The sequence below is a fragment of the Micromys minutus genome (assembly GCF_963924665.1).
Source record: "Micromys minutus genome assembly, chromosome: 29".
NCBI lineage: Eukaryota > Metazoa > Chordata > Mammalia > Rodentia > Muridae > Micromys > Micromys minutus.
Genome location: NC_137964.1, coordinates 21,387,935 through 21,406,564, shown reverse-complemented (window position 1 = coordinate 21,406,564; position 18,630 = coordinate 21,387,935). Strand labels below are relative to the sequence as shown.

The 18,630-nt window shown below is 45.5% G+C and overlaps 1 protein-coding gene across 1 annotated transcript in view; it reads left to right on the top strand.

Annotated features, from left to right (window-relative positions):
• Positions 1-5,835, top strand: part of TMEM132C (transmembrane protein 132C) — a gene marked incomplete at both ends in the record, with an annotated part of 297,018 nt that extends 291,183 nt beyond the window's left edge. The window contains one exon of the mRNA XM_080941048.1: positions 4,648-5,835. Coding sequence (XP_080797174.1) covers positions 4,648-5,835 — 1,188 coding nt within the window. The remainder of the gene's footprint in view (positions 1-4,647) is intronic.
• Between the last annotated feature and the right edge of the window lie 12,795 nt (positions 5,836-18,630).

Below are 18,630 nucleotides of genomic sequence, written 5' to 3'. Positions count from 1 at the left end.
TCCATCTTCATCAACCAAAAGTAATTGAATGCCTAGCCCTGATGCAGGAGACTCGTGGATAGAGCATCTTCAATTTGCAGGCATGACTCTCTAAGAAGCAGGGTCCAAAATCACTGGTGGCTATGTGTTATTTGAAGTCACTTGGCATTTGTCGTCTTGGGAAATGCAAGTTGAATCCCCTGATACAGTCTCCAGCCTCACTGTGATGAGACAATTGAAGGACCAGATCTCGGTCACAAGGCAGAGCTGATAGAAATGGCTCTGACCAGCTACAAGTTTCAAGCCAACTGTCTGTTCTTAGAGAGGGGTCTTGGTTTATGTTAACTCCCTTCTCCACCCAGATGTGTGGAGAAAATACAGTTTAAGATGAGCAAGTTACAACATAACAGCATTTCATCTCAGCCCTAAGAAATTAAAGGCTGACACTTCTGCATGTGTCACTAATAGCTTCCTTCTTGAAAATGCAGAAGAATATGATCGTTACTTGTTTTTAAGCTTGGATGGGGCTGGGGAGTTGCCTGGAATTCTGGAGGGTGGTGTGATGTGAGGAGAGTGTGTGGTGGGTAACACAGATGGAGTTCTAAGAATAGAAACTAAAGGTCTGTCCATGTGAGTTTCCCCACAAGCTGAGACTCCACAAGGATTCCCTTACTTGTATGAAAGGTGAAGGCCCCTCAACAGGCAAAGCAGACAGAGTGCAAGGAAAGGAAGGTGGGCTGTGTTCCTCGCTCAACCACCATTGAAGGCAAGTTCACCCACCAAGCTCTTGGAGAGACCATGCCAGCTGAGGGAACATCAGGAATGTACCACACTTAGAGGACAAAGGACCTGAGATCAGCATACCACCACCTATGTGTTGTTTATCTAGGACTCCCTGGTGTGTATGAGTGTCTTGGCATCTCTGGCTAAGATGAGTAAGGTGGATGCAAACTTGATCGTGGAAAGCTGAGCTCACAGCTGCTGGTTGGCAGGATAGAGGTTCCATGCCATCCTGAGATTTCTAGTTAGTGCAGACTTACTCAAAAGAATAATTATTCTTCTTTCCTCTTTCTTCCCCTCATCTTTGGACAAAATATCCAGCCTCCACACTCTAAGCTTTCTCATTTGTTTCTGAAAGTCCACTCCCCATGCACAGCTGCTTCCAGACGTCCATTGCTAACCCTAACTCAAAAGTCATGGGTTTCTTTCTCCTCCTTCTCCCTCTTGCCCCTCATGGCATCTGCCAAGATTTACAACTTTCCTGTCCTGTTAGTTTTCTCCCAGATGCAAATAAAATGATCCTTGTACTTAAACGGGGAGGAGGGCATTTGAGTGCAGTCCACCCCTTGCTCTTCAGAACTTTGCTCTGGGCTTTCTACTCCAAATAACAACTCAGCCTCAAATGACCTAAACAGAATGGAGCAGCCTATGGGCAAGCATTCATGCCTCAGGTACATCCAGGTGCCCAAACAGCACCATTTCAAAGTCTCCGCTGTTGCCTTCATGTTGGATTTCAAGAACACAATTTCTTAGAATATTCTAGAATATCGCCTCCCTCGTCCCAAATTCAGCCTAAAACTTGTAGCCAGACTATTGACAATTCTTGCTCTCCTTTATTCATCCCTACCTGCCTGCCTTTTCTTTTGTTTCTTCCCAATTTTAAGTAAACAGGTTGGCTAGGTTGGCTGTGTTGGCTGGTGAACCAACTCCTCAGACATGTCTTGCCTGTTGCATGAAGTATCTCAAGTGGTTCACGCACCTGTCCCCACCCCCCTCTCCTTTTCTTTGAGAAGGGATCTCATGTATCCCAGGCTGGCCTCCAACTTGCTATGTAGCTGAAGCTGGCATCCAACTCTTGATCCTCCTGCCTGGACTTCCTTGATCCTCCTTCCTGGAGTCCCAAAACTTCAGACCTATGCCAACATACCCTGCCCAGTTTCCCATTTCCAGAAATCCTGAAAGTTCTCAACACTTCTATGCCCTTCCTCACTCACCTCTGCTCCCCTAGTAGTTTCTGCTTTAATTTCTTCTTTGCCATTTTATTTCCTTGGTGTGATAGTTTTGTTTTTCCTGGTTTACTTTAATTCCATCTTTTGCAGTTGTTCCCACATCTCCACTATTAGCCTGGTTATCTTATTAATAGTAAATTTTATTTTAGTAGTAGTAGTAGTAGTAGTAGTAGTAGTAGTAGTAGTAGTAGTGCGTGTGTGTGTGTTTCACAGTGCACATGTGGACATTAGAGGACAAACTTAAGGAGTTTGTCCTCACTTTTTTCATGTGGACACAGGTTTTTTAGATTGAACATAGAACTTATGTCTCCGCTTGCAGAGCCAGTCCTTTCATCTCCTGAGCCATCCCCCAGACCACTTGAGTGTATTTTTAACACGCCTATGGTAGCACCTGCTACCCACCCACAGCTGGAGTTTTGTTTTGATCAGGGGAGCTTTGTGCACCACAGTTGCCTTACCTTGCTCTGCTGCTAAGGAACTCCATGTGGTTTGACATGTTTGATGATCCAGTTTCGAGTCTGGTTTCCTGGTTGCCTTCCCTGTGGCAAGTTTGGGCAGAGAAGAAGTAGATCTTTATTTTTTTTTCCCAACTGTCACATGTGGAGAGGCTCCCATTCCCCAGACCTCTTGATGCACCAATAGAGTGTAAGACAGGTGTGACCTAAGAGCAACCAGAAAGGCTCCCACAATCAGGACTGATCTGATAATGACAGAATAGCATAGCAGTGAGCCTTCAGGGAAAGGCTAAAGATAACCTTCCTGGGTGTAGCCAGCCATGGGGGCTCTTCTAACTTCTTCCTAACATGACGGCTGGGGGACACTCTGGTTAAACTTACAAGAGAATCATCCTCTGAATATCAGCTGTATACGTGCTCTGTTTGCGATTCCCCTTTTAGAATCTCAAAAGTTGAGGTTTTTGCCTGCAACACCTGGGTTACAGTTCTGTCCATGGTCCTGAAGGTAAATCCTCCAGCAGGAAATGCCCTGGAGCATCCCAGCTTGGTGGATCTATGTCTGGTATTGCACTGTGTTATCCCTAGGCTATCTAGCAGGCTTAGGAAGATAGGTTCAGAATATTTCAAGTCCAGGAACTTTTAAACTCCCTTCTCTGTTCTTTACAATGGGAGCGATCGTGTAGCTATCTGGGCATTGACCGGACGATTGGCAGTCTTTTTAGTGACTGCACCCCTGACACTCGCCTGAGCTTTCTTAGTCTGATGCAGCCGAGCTGAGCCCACCAAGCATCACCGCCGTCCACCAGACAGGCCTGCAAGAAGTGTGCCATGTGCATCAGGGTCATACAAAGGGAAAATGCTCATGCTGTTTCCCCCACAAAGCAAAAGGTACCTGTAGGAGCCCAGGGAGGCATAGGGTGGGCAGGAGCGCTGAGTTAGGGTGCTCCAGAGGAACAGAACTGAAAGGATGAATATCTACAAAGAAAGGGGACCTATTCGTGTGACTTACTGCTTGTGGTCCAGGTAGTTCAACAGTGGCCATCTCGTGATGGAAAGGTGGAGAACCTGGGTGGTGTTCGGTGTGTGAGCTTGGATGTCTCAGAAGTCTCAGGAGTTCTGGGTGGTTCCCAGCGAGCTAGCTATTGGTCTTCAGTCTGTGTTGCAATCCTGAAGGATTTGGATTTAATACTAGCTGTAGCAGCAGGATAGATGGACTTGCCAGCAAGAGTGAGGGCGAGCAGGCAAAAAGCAAAGCTTCTTTCATCTGTATACTTTTACCTGTGCTACCCCTAGAGGTGTGGCCCAGGATTAGAGTGGGGCTTCCTGCTTTAAATAATTTGATTAAGAACATCCTTCCTGGGCTGGAGAGATGGCTCAGTGGTTAAGAGCTAACTGCTCTTCCAGAGGTCCTGAGTTCAAATCCCCGCAACCACATGGTGGTTCACAATTATCTGTAATGGGATCTGATGCCCTCTTCTGGTGTGTCTGAAGAAAGTGACAGTGTACTTACATATAATAAATAAATAAATCTAAAAATAAAATTAAAAAAAAAGAACATCCTTCCCAAGGGTTTGCAGCAACAAAGGCGTCAGTTGATTCTGGATGTCGTCAAGTTGACAACCAAGATTAGCCATCCCATGGCAGACAAGAAACTTGGTTTTTTTTTCCCCTTGAGACCTCAGGATGGCCTTGAGCTCCTAATATTTCTACCTCCAACTTCCTCCAAAGTGCTGAAATAAAAGGCATCTACCACCAATCCTAGTCTACATGTGCTGAGAGTCAAACCCAGGGCTTCATGTACTGTAAGCAAGCTCATTACCAACTACCACACATTCCTAGCCTATAGATCCCAGTTTTATGTTTTGTCTCTAACATAATTTCCCATCTCTGCTTCCTACCTCAACAAACCTCCCATTGTCCTATGAGGCTAATACAGCTCAGGAATGAGTGATTGGCAGATAACCAAAAGCTGACCCAGGACCGGATAGATGAACTTGCCAGCTAGATTAACTCCTAAAATACTAAAGCTTGTACTAAAGCTGATCTCTCTGACTGATGGAAAGCCTATTTGTTCTCCGGGCACCTCGGTACTAGATCAAGACTTCATTCACATCGCCCTTCCTGTTGCTTTGGTGGCATTTTAGGTGGGGGTTCCTGGAGATAAGGCACCTTCCAAGTGGTTTTCATGGTCTCTTTCCCTGCAGGAAGCTATCATCAGCACATGGCTCCAGTTCAGTGATGGCTCTGTGACACCCCTGGACATTTATGATACCAAGGACTTCTCCTTGACTGCCATCTCTTTGGATGAGGCTGTCCTGTCCATCTCACAGCCCCTCTCGCCTTGGTGGCCCACTGTGGTAGCTGAAGGAGAAGGTCAGGGCCCACTGCTCCGGGTTGATATGTCCATTGCTGAGGCCTGTCAGAAATCTAAGCGCAAGAGTGTACTGGCTGTTGGCATTGGCCACGTGGGGGTCAAGTTTGGATGGGATGATGCTGACTCCAGCCAGACTGGAGATAAGGATGAGGAGGAGATCAAGAACCACGCCAGTGATCGTCGGCAGAAGACTCAGGACCTGGAACGCCCAGGCCAGGATGAGCTATACCACGGCAACTTTCCTGGGTATCGAGAGGAAGGGGCCCTACTGAGTGCCACCACCACTACCAAGTCCCTGCTAGATAACAACATGGGGAAAAGTGGCAGGCGGGACGGGGCCAGGCTACACAGCATCCCCATAGACTTCACCAACTTTCCGGCCCATGTGGACCTCCCCAAGGCCAAGGCCGGGGGCACACTGGAGGAGAATGGTCTGATGCAGACAGCCCATGGCCTGAGTGACCTAGAGATTGGGATGTATGCCCTCCTGGGTGTCTTCTGCCTGGCCATCCTTGTCTTTCTCATTAACTGTGCCACCTTTGCCTTCAAGTACAGGCACAAACAGGTACCTCTGGAAGGCCAGGCATCCATGACCCACTCTCATGACTGGGTCTGGCTGGGCAATGAGGCGGAGCTCTTGGAGAACATTGGGGACTTGTCCCCACCCCAGGACGAGCACACAACCATCATAGACCGAGGGCTGGGAGGCTGTGAGGAGAACAACCACTTGCTTCTCAATGGTGGCTCCCAAAAGCACATGCAGAGCCAGGTCCACAGGCCACCAGGCTCCGGGGGGCGGCAGACCAGGGAGCCCAGGCAGGAGCCTGCAAACTCACCCACCTCCAAGATGAAGAAGGTAAAGTTTGCCACGTTCACCATCCCACCTGAGGACAGCTGCCCCACAGTGAACTCCATCCTCAGTAGGGAAGATGACATCAAGTGGGTTTGTCAAGACCTGGATGTGGGTGCACCCAAGGAACTCAGAACCTACCTGGAGAAATTCCAAGACAGCATGTAGCACTCTGGCCTCCTCACCAACTTGAGATGGTAGCCTTCTTTCCTCCCTCCCTGAGCAGAGTAGCTGAATGAAAGCTCTCTGTGGACTGAATGAGGAAAGATGGGGCCCACAAAAATACCAGGTAGCAGGTTTAGAAGCTGGGAGGGGATGTTTTTATACTAAGGCAGTTTTTTTCTTTTCTTTTTTTTTTTTAGCAGCTAAGGATGTTAGGTTTCCAGAAGTTTGAGTCTCTGACTCCACAGCGAGGCAGAGTGGATCCGAGAGAAAACTGCTCAGACATGAGAGAGTTATTTTATGAATCAGAATACACTGCAGACAAGCTACCAAAAATGTTTGTTTAAAAAAAAATACAAAAAGACAAATAAAAAAAACCCACAAATGACTGTCGGTTTATATTTCTAATAAAGGAACAAAAACATAAAAATAGGGCTTGCTAAGAGAAGGCCTCTGTTTTAATTCAATCTTTATGTTTCTGAGGACACAGCCCAGGTCTGTCAGCCTGGTGCCCAAGGAGAGGCACATCTGAGCACTGGTCACCTCTTAGGAAGAATGAGAATTTTACATTTGATTCCATATTTCTTTTTGCTTCTGTGTTTCCTTCTAGGGTCCTAGGCTGCCATCTGGTTTAATATCATGTTTATTTCTGAGGACCAAGTGGTATATTTTCCTAAATGAAATGTAAATTATATTTCTATTCATTAGATAGGTTTTGTCCCCTCTTTTTGGGAAGACCATCAATGAGTCCAGTCTTTACGTTGTAACATTAACCTGTTTTTATATTATATATCCTCTGCTTTGTTAATATTCTCTGGCTTGTTTGTAATTTCTTTTTAGCAATGTAGCAAGTGAGCAGTTTCTTCCATGGGGAGAGTTCACCACACAATGTATCATCAGCTGGGTCAGCCCAGTGAGTGGAATAGTGTTCACAGCTGTCTGAATAGGATGTGGCCAAGAGAGCAGAATGCAGCCTGTGACACCTGGCCATTCCCTGTAGAGTCAGAGACTCAATCAGTGTCGCCATCTATGTGGGCACAGGAAAGCCTCTCTGTGAAGAGGTGTGAGTCAAGTTCATAAGAGTAAGGTGTGCAGAGTCAGGCAGACAGGTCATGTCTACCACGAGATCCAGCCAACACTGTACTCAACAAACAGAAAACACACGGGGGAGCAGGGTTGAGTTATCTGATTTTTATTATTAGGTAAGGTAAACCAGTATAAAGTCAAAATGATTTTTTAAAAAAAAAAAATCTATGTTAGATTGTCAATCAAACTGTGGCTTTGAACAGGGTGGCTGTGTAATGGCACAATGCAGTATCATATCTACTTGAAACAGCGTTTGCATGAAAAGCAGGAGGGAGCAAATGAACTAAGATGTCCGGCACCTGGCGTTCTCCATTTATCAGCTGAGGGGAGAGAACACTGGGTATTGTGACCCTCAACAGAGCAGCATTCACAGAGAGACCAAGGGATGGCCATTGCTTTGTTTTGTTTTGTTTTTTCTATTACTAAAATCAGTAGCTGAGAAAAGGTCTCAGAAGCCTAGTGACCTTGGTTGGACCTTTGACACATATATTTGTAGCATTGACAATAGATTTTTTAAAAAAGCTATTTATTTATACCTGTGGTGGCAGTTGTCATTAAAACTCTTGCCATGCTTCACAAGTCAGTGTCTCATGGGACTTTCTTACTTTATCTACTTCCTGTCTTCTAATCCTGACAGGTACGAACCTGCCGACGAACTCACGTTTTAAAGAAGAAACAACACATTTTTTCCCTCCCTTGTTTCAACTCTGGGCAGATCCAGAGTTATTCTGGTGATGGACAGTTTTGATCACATACCCTACCCTCTGTCCAGGGTCACAACAGGGCAGCTTGAGGCACATGGTCACATCCACAGTCAGGAAGCAGAGAGAGATGGATGCTGGTCCTCAGCTCACTGTCTCTGCTCTATTCAGTCCAGCATCCCAGCTCACATTCAGGTGCTTCTCCAATTCAGGGTGGGTCTTCCCTCCTCAGCCCAGTCTAGAAACTCTCTCAGACACACTCAGAGATTTATCCCCCAGCTAACTCTAGATGGGTCACCAATAGGCATCAAAACAATCCATATCCCAGGAACCACTGCAAGGGAACTGAGGTCACTGGCAACTGTCAGTCAGGACGTTCTAGAAGGTATCTCAGTGGCTAGAACACTTTCAGTACAACTCTAAGGATCAGAGTTTGGATCCCCAGAGCCCATGTAAAGGCTGGGTGGTGGACCACACTTTCATTAGAGCATGCTGGCTATGGAGACATACCATATCAGTGAACTCTGGGTTTGATTGAGAGACCCTGCCTCTTTGAATTAGGTGTAAGAATAATGAGGGATGATTCCTGACATCATCCCAGAGCCTCCACATACAGGCAAACAAGCACACCCTCGTGCACCACACACACTCATGAAAATACAAAGAGACCAACCTTTCTCGGTCACTTCAGTCATTGATATCTTTTATCATATCCAAGCACCTCTTAGAACGAAAACTTAAGACTCAAATATGACCTCACTTAGACAGTAGGGGTTTCTATTGTCAGACCCTCAAGCAATCAGGTTTGCCCTCAAGGATTCACCGCCTTCTCTCTGAGCACCAGCTCTGCCTAGCCTCCTCCCTCTTGGGGTAAACCCAGATCATCCCTGGGTGCAAGGACAGGACACCTAACTTATCCCAGGGACCTGCGTGTCAGCTCAACTTTCAAGTATATCTCTCTTTATGCAGACGGGAGCCTACAGAAGCTAACGTTTTCCATCTGGTTCGAGTCATAAAGTCCAACACGAGTACCTTGTCCCCACGTTGCTGGACCAACCATCTACTTGGCACCTGCTGACTAGCTGTACCTTTGCTTATAAAGCTGAGGCAATGAGCAGGGTTGGGAGGCTGTCCATCAGAGGCAGAGGTGGGTAACTGTAGGCAGGTGTGAGCCACACAGCTACTCCAGGACCACCTCTTACTCCCAGACAGACTTACCTGGTCTTTTCATGGTCTTTCAGCAATGAGCTGGGCTGGGGTGATGACTCAGTTGGTAAGGAGCACTTGCCAGGCAATCATGAGGACCTGTGTTTGTCTCCCCCCCACCCCCACCCCTGCAGAAAATAAAAGCCAGGCATGAGGGCAAATTGGAGGCCAGGAAGAGATTCTGTCTCAAAAGAAAATGTGGACAGCTCCTGAAGAACAACAGTGTTTATCTTCAGGTCTCAACACACACACATTGACAGTCAAAGGGATAGAATACTTCTCAAGTTAACATGGAGACCTTCATATCTCTATTAACACCAGGATTCACTACAGAAGGAACGAGACTCTGTTCAGTGGGATTTTATTCTCTGCCAACACCTGTGTTAAGCCTTGTCCAGTTATGGACCCAGCACAGAGGTGTGAACCCTATTATGACAAGGAGTTTAGCTCAAAGCATCCTCTTTAAGGTCACAACTAGAATATGACAGGAGGAGGATTCGGTAGCCAAAGAGGATGGCCTTAATTACCATGTGAATGCAAGCTTTACATATATTATCTTGAATTAAAAATAGAATTGGAGCTATAGAAAACAATTTCAGGTCCATTACGTGGCATTTGGGAGACAAAAGCCAAGGAAATAAAAAGAGATTATAAAGACCTCCCCTCACCTTTCAGAAAGAGAAACGAATAACACACCTTATCAGATGAGGGTGTTATTTTTCATCTTCAATTTTGTACATGCGTTTGAATTCTCAAAGCTAATTGTTATAAACAAGAGCCTTGGCATACTTTTTAAAATTTAAAGGAGCCCATAAACATTCCTTAATAGAAACACTCTTTGTGAAACCAAGTCTTATCTGTGGTCCGGGCTAGACTGGAACTCAATATGTAGCCCAGACTGACCTCAAACTTGGCACCAATCCTCCTACCAAACACGTGCACACACCCAATCCTGGAATTACAAACATACATCAAATGCCATGTTTTCATAATATCAGAAGGTGCTAGGCAGGCTGCTGAGGGAGAAAGGTCGTCAAAGGTCTTATCCTTGGCCGCTACAATACTGAACTGCAAGGCAAGATGAGCCATTGGTACAATAGTGACAAGATTGTTAATGGGGTTACCAAACACTCTCTTGACTGGATTGAAGCCTGCTCCATAGGAGGTAATTCAAATCTGTCGCTATAAAGATGCTCAAAAACCATTGCTTGGGAAGGCATAAGTCCTGCGGAGGACCTACTGATGACAATTTTCTAAATGTTCATGTTTTCAAACTTCCTTCTATATGGGTGTGTCTGCACCCTTAGATTTGTTCTGTTCCCAGCCTTGCAGAGAGGCTTCTTACTACAGCGCATCGTGGTTAAGGCAGAGACACAGTTCTGTTCAAAGTGCTGAGACTAAGAGATTGTGAGTGCTTAGCCATAAGTGGGATATTTATAGCAGCCCCTCCCCCAAGGCTCAGGGAACAGTGAGGAAGAGCATGACCGAGGAATATAAAAACAGAGGATTGGGAGGAAGCTGTGAGATGCTGGCCTCTGGACATGATGTGTCTGTTGCACACATGAGCACACAGCAGCTCTGGTCACCTGCACAAGATCAAGCCAGTTAAAAACCCCAGAATGGAGGGGGAAGGGGTTCCTGGGGCCCTGATCCTAGCTGAGAAGCTGTTGGCAGTTGATTGCTTTCTTTAGGAATATGGCCACTGGTAGGTTCATGTCCCAGTGGATGACTCATGAGCATATGAAGTGCACTAATTGACCCCATGGGTTAAAGAAACAGGAGCAGAAGGCATAAAGTTAGAGGGGAGGAAAGGATGTGTGAAAGTTAATGTTAAAAAATAAAATATATTAAGGAAGGGTTGGAGAGATGGCTCAGTGGTTAGGAGCACTGGCTGCAGTTCCCAGCAACCACATGGCAGCTCCCAACCATCTTTAATGGGACCTGATGCCCTCTTCTGGTGTGTCTGAAGACAGCTACAGGATACTCATATGTAAATAAAACAAATACATTTTAATTATTATTTTAAATTTACTTATATTTTATATTTAAATATTTGCATAATATTTAGATTTTATATTTATAACTTTTATTATTTATTATTAAAACTCAGTGATGAAGTTTTAATGAGGCTGAGAGCCAATCAAGGAGGTCAACGAAGGCCACTCAGGGGAATACCATTTAACCTGAGCCTCTCGGTGCATCTGAGACAGGGACCACGCCACATAAAATGCAAAGGGGAGTCTAGGTGTGAAGACACATAGAAAGTGAAATGGCTGGGACATGCTAGACCAAAACATAAATAAACACAATGGAGATGTAAAGATGAGTTTCCTGTGTACAGCAGAAACAGCTGGGTCTCACACACACACACACACACACACACACACACACACACCATCCATTTTTCCCTCCCTGCTCAACTTTGGAAGACTGTGCTGTAAGAGAACAGAGGCCAGATGGCACCATGTGCCAGCTTGTAACATGGACATGTTTGCCCCAGGTTGCACAGTGCCCAGCCATTTGGCTACAGCCATCCTGTGTTGAGTTTGAGGATGCTACACTGAGCTTCTACCAGGTTTGCTGCAAGTGGCTTCTTAGTTACTTCCAGACAGCAAAAACTTAAGCGAGCCTGAAAAACTCTAGGCTCTGACAGCTGAATTCTGCTTATAGACACACAGGCTAACTGGAAAATCTGTGTCAAGGGAGATTTGAAAACGCCAGAGACAGAGGCCAATTTCTCCCAGAACCGCTTTGCTTTCGAGGAAAACCTTAGATTATGTTTCAGAGAATGAGACACCACTTTCTGGCATTTTTTTTCCAGTTTATTTTCTACCAACCAGTGTTTTATCCAAAAACCCTTTTTTTCTTCCTCTGTCAAAAAAAAAAAAAAAAAAGAAAGAAAGAAAGAAAAGAAAAGAAAAGAAAAAGAAAAAAAAAAGGCACTAAGTAGAAGGAAATAACCTGACTGTGAAATTTCACTGATTTTTCTGTAAGTCCAGGAAAAGCTGAGGGTCAAGATTTCTCTTCTATAAGTTCTGCTGACCTTGGAATGTTCCAGAAGGCTCTGGAAACTGTGGGGACACTGAAGAGGGCTGTGTGGCTGGCTGTGATTTCCTTCAGCCATGGAGAGAAGAGGCCACTGCACCAATGGTGAAGGCGCAGGGGCATACTGGGTGTGTGCGGACATAGCAAAGCAAAGACATATAGGGGTGAAATATGGAACCCATACTATGGTAATGATGTCAGCATAAAAAGCTCAAATAACAAGAGATATGAGATTCCATGGTTTTAGGGCTTCCCTTAATCCAGCAGAATTATTCTAATTTGCAAATTATATCTACGTTGCCCCAAATTCTAAATAGGGTCGCAAGCTGAGGCTAGAGATGGGGCAATGATCAGCCAGGTAGAGTACACAGCAGGACTCTGTTAGCAGATTAACTCGCAAGTATGATTTCCTTTTCCCCGAGACTCCAGCTGGAATGGTCCCCACTGTCCTAAACAATTGCTGTCAAACGTGCATGAACAGGAGCCTCGTTCCGACCTCCATTAGTTATGTATCTCACAACCGTGCCAGAATGCCTGACAGAAGCAATTTGGAGGATATTCATTTTGGTTCACATCTTCCGGGGTTCAGTCCATCATTGCAGGGAAGGTAGACACTGTATCTAAAGCAGCAGCATAGAGGCTTCTCACACAGAGGCCACATGAGGAGGAAACTGCACCAGCCTAAATGTGAGCTTTTTGTATGAACTCCCCACTCTCTGTCCTTAGCCCATCTCTGTCTCGGGAGTCACACACACAAAGATCAAGACCCAGACACTTGCACTGGCTCCTCGGTATCCATCTGTGCACAGCTGCCACCTGTGGTTCCAGTGGAAGTCAGATGAAGCATCAGGGAAGCTGAGGCTTAAAGACTTCCTGGTGGTATTGAAGTACATGGACCATGGACTCCATCTGGGCAGTGAGATACTCCAGGGTAAGACAGAGACAGTGTGAACAGAGTGAGAAACACAGGGAATAGGGGAACCAGAGAGATCCCGTTCCTGAAGACATCATAGATGGTGGCAGCAGAAACCACAACTGACATGCATGCTCTAGGGGAATCAACCCACACCTCAGGGTTACATGCCACTGGATCCTTAGAAGTGATGGAGAAATGTAGGAGACTGGTCACCATGAATTCTTCTCAGATAACAGAGAGATTTACTTTGCTCAGTGTTTTTGGTTATTAGCATTCCAGATAGACAACCTTGGCTTTTACCCCAGCACAGTTTCCACAGCTAGATATAGTTACCCTGAAGAACAGAGAACAGGAGCTCACACAAAAACTGGCATGTAGGTTGGGTGCAATACAATCCAGTAGGGTAGATGCTTGGGGATGACCTGCAGAGGTTGATTCTCTTCTTTCACACTCAGATTATATAGTCCATCAATAAGACAAGTTGGGGCAGGAAACCTGCTTGCCGACCAAGGAACTCACAGTCAAGGAAGTAAAGCAGGAACTATGGAAGACTCAGCTTGTTGGCTTTCTTAATGTAACATCTGCCCAGGGAATGGTGCTGCCCACAGTGGGCCAGGCCCTCCTGAGTCAATCAAGACAACCTCCCCCAACCCTGGACATGCACACAGGCCAATCTGACCTGTACTCAACTGAGACTCTCTTCTCAAATGACTCTAGGCTGTGTCAAGTTGACAGCTGAAGCTAGCTAGGACAAGAAGTAATCATTGCTTAATGTGCATGACAACAGGGACTGCAGAAGTGACAGCCAAGTCTCTTTCTTCTTGGGCGATCAAACTGTTCTAAAATCATGACAGCATACATTTGAGCATAAAGCTTGGCTAGCTCATGTACTTATGAGTGACAGTGGGCAAAGCCATTCATAACCCCATTCCTTCCTCTGGAACTTGGTGATAATGCCTGACTTAAAATACTATTAAGACTTTTTAATTTGGTGGAAGCAAAACACTTCTCCAAGTCACATGCTGCTCTCTAAATCTGCTCATTGAAAAGTAGAGTTTCTGGTCTCATTGCTAACGCCTATTGTGAAGAACCCCTCCCTTATCCTTCCTTGTTCTGTTGAGACTAGATCTGAGAACCTAGCACTGGGCCTGGGGAACACAGGTTGGCTGCTGTCTGGATATCATGCTCAGCAAAGTCTCCTTATGCCTTTGTCCCCATGAAGAGAAGTGAATTAAGATGTGACTCTGAGGTACATAAAAGACCAGGGCAGACTGACAAAAAAACAGAGGATCTGAACACCCATGTTGGGTTCACCCAGCACTTCTAAGGAAATCAACTCCTTCCTAATGCTTTGAATCAGCTAAGGATCACAATCTGCACTCTTTCCCCTCCTCCCTCCCTCCCCAGGGGAGGAAAAATATCAAGCTTCATTCAAGGCACCCTGGAAACAAGCTGTGAACTCTTGACTCTGATCAATCTAGAAAGACTTTTGCACTTTAAAAAAAAAAACAGACAGACAGTTTTCTGCTTTCATACTCAAGTCTCAAGCAAAATTCCTTTTTCTTTAGTTCTGAAAATGATTCATGGAGCAAGAGATGTGGTGATTTTTTCTAAGAGCTAACCACAGTTGCCCCTATATTCAATTAATGTCAGCAGGATGCCTTTGGCTTTGGTAGGGAACCCATAAAGAGGACGAGGGCATTATGCTTTTTGTAAAGACCAAAGCTCATTGTGGAATTTGTGTGACAGGCAGGTATGACCACATTCTTTGTCATGGAGGATCTGGGGACATAGTGTGCATGGCTAAGCTGAGAAAAGTCTCCAAAAGCAGGAGAGGTCAGAGCTTATCTTCTATGGTACCCTCCATCTGGGCAAGGTGGGCACTTGCCAGGACCCCCGCATCAGAGAACCTGGCTCTGCTCTGCTCCCCCTGTATTCTTACCTAACTGCGTCCTCCCTTAAACTTTCTGTCATGGAATGTGTCTAGGGATGGAACTTTTGAGAGAGGAGATTACAAGAAAGCAAAGGTGTTCCTGTGGGCATGCTATGAGTGACTGTCCTCTGAACCAAGTAACAATTATCTTCAGAAGATTAACTGTGCTCCTTTGTGGAAGAACCATCCCAGCTGGGCTTGCTGACTGACTATGTCCCCTCTCAGATTGATGGAGATGAATATGAGACTTCCACTTGAGTATGGCAGTTCCCAACTATCTCTCATATGCTAGGCTCTCAGGGAGGGACTAAGGGGCATAGCCTAAAGAAGACTAGAGTGTATGTGGCTCCATCTATGTGGCTAGAGGGAAAATTCCTCATCCTTACTAGGTAAAGCTTTCCTGGTGTGGCCTGTTGAGGGAAGAGCACCCACACCCCTATAAGTAACCTTTACTCACACTCCAATAGACTCATTGATTCTTGTCTTAGGGTTTTATTGCTGTGAGGAGACACCATGACCAAACTAATGCTTATAAAGGAAAATTACCAATGGAAATATATAATTGGAGCTGGCTTACAGTTTCAGAGTTTCGGTCCATTATCATCATGATGAAAACCATGGCAGTATGCAGGCATGGGGTTAAGAGAGCTGAGAATTCTACATCTGGATCCATGGGCAGCAGAAAACAGTGTCTCACACTGGGCATAGCTTGAAACCCAAAGCCTGCCTCCACAGTGACACTCTTCCTCCAACAAGGCCACGCCTCCTAGTAGTCCACTCCCTATGGCCAAGCATTCAAACACATGAGTCTTTGGTGGTTGAGGGGGTGTGAGCATACCTATTCAAACTGACACAATTCCTGAGTGAATTTTGGCAGATTATAATCATGCCTCAGTTTGATATTGGGACCTTAGGAGACAAGGTTAACATTGATGATGCCTTCCCCTGGAAAGGAATTTTAGCAGCATTTTGTGAGATGTTTCCACCGGATCACTGTTTGTATACGTAACCCCGTTGTTGGTGATTATATTAACTCCTTTTCCAATGCTATGATAAAATGCTACTAGCAAAGCAATCCGTAGAAGCAAGAGTTTATGTTGGACTTATACTTCCAAAGGGATAAGTGTCCATCGTGGTGGGCAAGGGTAGCAGCTTGCAGGTATGATGGCAGGAGGGAGCAGGAAGCTGAGAAAACACATCTTCAAACACCAATGAAAAGCCAATTGTGAACTAGCCGAGGTGTGGATGTTGTGGGAATCTTTTCAGAGTCAGCACACGACAACAGACAGTGACAGGAAGATGTCAGCAGTTGGGGGAGCACGGCCAGGGCAGCTCCTAAAAGGTTCCACTCTCATGTCCAGTTTACGCTCTTCTTTTATATTCTAAGATCATGATGTGGGGCGGGCAAGCAAGAGAGACTTCACAGAGGCGTATCCGGCAGTAAGCAGGCTGTGAATGGTAATGACCCATTTTTTTTTTTCTGCTGTTCCAGGTAGCAAGTGAAGTCATGCTTGACAAGTAGGTAGAAAAAGCAGTGTTTTAATTAAATCACTAACTAAATCAATAGATCAGCATCTAACAGTTGGTCTTTTAACTTATTCTACTCTGTAGGACTTTTAATCTCAAAGCCCACCCCCTCCAGTGACGCACTTCCTCCATTATGGCCACACCTCCTAAACCTCCCAAAACAGCAGCGCTGATTGGGCTCCAAGTGCTCAAGGACCTGAGACCGTTGGGAGCTTTTCTCATTTAAACAGCCACAGTAATGCTAGGTTGAAAGGCTCTGGAATCTTTAGAAGGTGGAGCCTCACTGGAGAGTCACTTGAGATGATAGGCCTTGAGATTTGTCTATTTCATGTCTGTCTCTGCTTCCAGACTGGGGACACAACCGAGCAGTCACCTTCCACTCGTACTGCCATTCCTTCTATACCGTTGGGGTGCTGTACGCTCATTTTTGCTAATGGTGGCCAAGAGACAGGAGCTGCAGAGTCCGTGCCAGCTGACTCTTTCACAGGGGCCGCAACAAGAATGCAAACTCAACATGTCTAACCCCGAGGAGCCACAAGTGATGTTTGGGAAGACTGGTTCTCCTCTGCCCACTCAAATCTCTGGATTACTGCCTAGGCCAAAGGTCAGCCTCATGGACTCATTCCCCAAGCATTAATGCTTTCTTCACACCTAAATCAGAGAAAATGAATTCAGGACTTTGACCAGAGGGAAGGGAGGAAGGTATGGCTTTTACCAAATGACTCAGCTCCTGTAGAACAAGTGTGCCTCTGGGTAAATGCACACACCTTTCTAAAAATGGCTTTAGCTGCATTTAGGGCAGGAGAAAGGTTAAACACCTTTGTCCACCCCTCCTGGTCCTTTGCACACAGGAGGTTTAGGAAAGGAGTTTGAAAACGCTGGATGGAGCTGGCTACATATTTTGGCATTCATTAATATCTTTGCAGTCATGACATCTTGTCTTCTAGAAACTGCCAAATCCCTCTTCCGTCCTCCCTTCCCTTCCCCTGACTCCCTTGCCAGCCACAGGTGCTGGGAACAGATAAGGTTTTCTACGGTAAATCCATGGGATGCTGAGACGCATGCTTCTAGGATGTTGTCGGGTTGTCAGATTGGCGGGTGGAAGGTCTGCATGCTCTGGCCTGCAGCACTGAGGAATCTTATAAAGGAGTGTTCTGTCACCCTCATCAAAGCCGATAACAGCACTGCAAACAGAAAGCAGATCAATAGAGGTGATGTGGGGCCTCCCTTGGCTCAGAGACAGCTGCTGTTAACACAGCTATTCTCAAACCCTTGTACATTTCTGCAGACACAGGGTTATGAGAGCTAGCATGGGAGATGCTGGGATTTGGAGAGAAGCCAAACCTGCCCCACAGAGGCCAATGTGGCTAAGATGACTTGTGAGGTGGGGGATTGGGCATGAAGTCCAGTGGAACAGTGTTTGACTAGTGCTAGCAAGACTCCGGGTTCCACCCCAATTTAGAGACAATTGCTAGATCACCATAGACAGATACATAGGTAAGTAGGCAAACAGATACACACATACATACATATATTAGATGGATGGATGAATAGACAGATGATAGATTATATAGATGGATAAATGATAATCAAATAATGTAGATGAATGGATAGATGATAGATGGATAAGTAGAGATTTATAGATTATATAGATGCACAGATAAATAGGCAGGCATATAGGTGATAGATTACATAAATAGATGGATGGCTAAATGATAAGACAGGTAAATAATATAGATAGGTAGCTAAATGGATAGGTAGATAGACAGATAAGAGAGATAAGAGACAGGTAGGAGATAGGTGGATGTAGAGAGAACATTTCGTGTATTGTATGGATGCATCACCTGTCAATTAAAAAGCCTATGGCTTAGGCAAGAAATGGAAGGTGGGACATGGGGAAGAGAAAGAATTCTGGAAGAGAAGGCGGGAGAGGGAACCACCATGTGGCAGAATGCTGACTAGAATAAATGGGATATTTTAAGTTATAACTACTCAGAGAAGAGCCTGGCTATGTGGCCAAGGTATTTGTACATTTTGAGTCCAAGTCTTACTTCTGTGAGCATGGGGCTGGGAAGAAAACCAGGGCTGAACTTCAACAGATGGATGGATGGATGGATGGATGGATGGATGGATGGATGGATGGATGGATGGATAGGTTCATAGATACATAGATGATAGAGCCTTGAGAGTGAGATGAAATATATGGACTAACACTTGCTTTACCGAGGCCCTTGGCACGGTGTAAGTAGCAGGGCTTGGATGGCTTGGGAAAAAGACTGCTGATATATGGTGGGACGCTCTGAGAGCTCAGGATGCAGTTCTCTCCACCTGTGCTTACCAAAGTTTCTGAAATATGAACTCTCTAAAATGTGAAGCCCAGATGACCA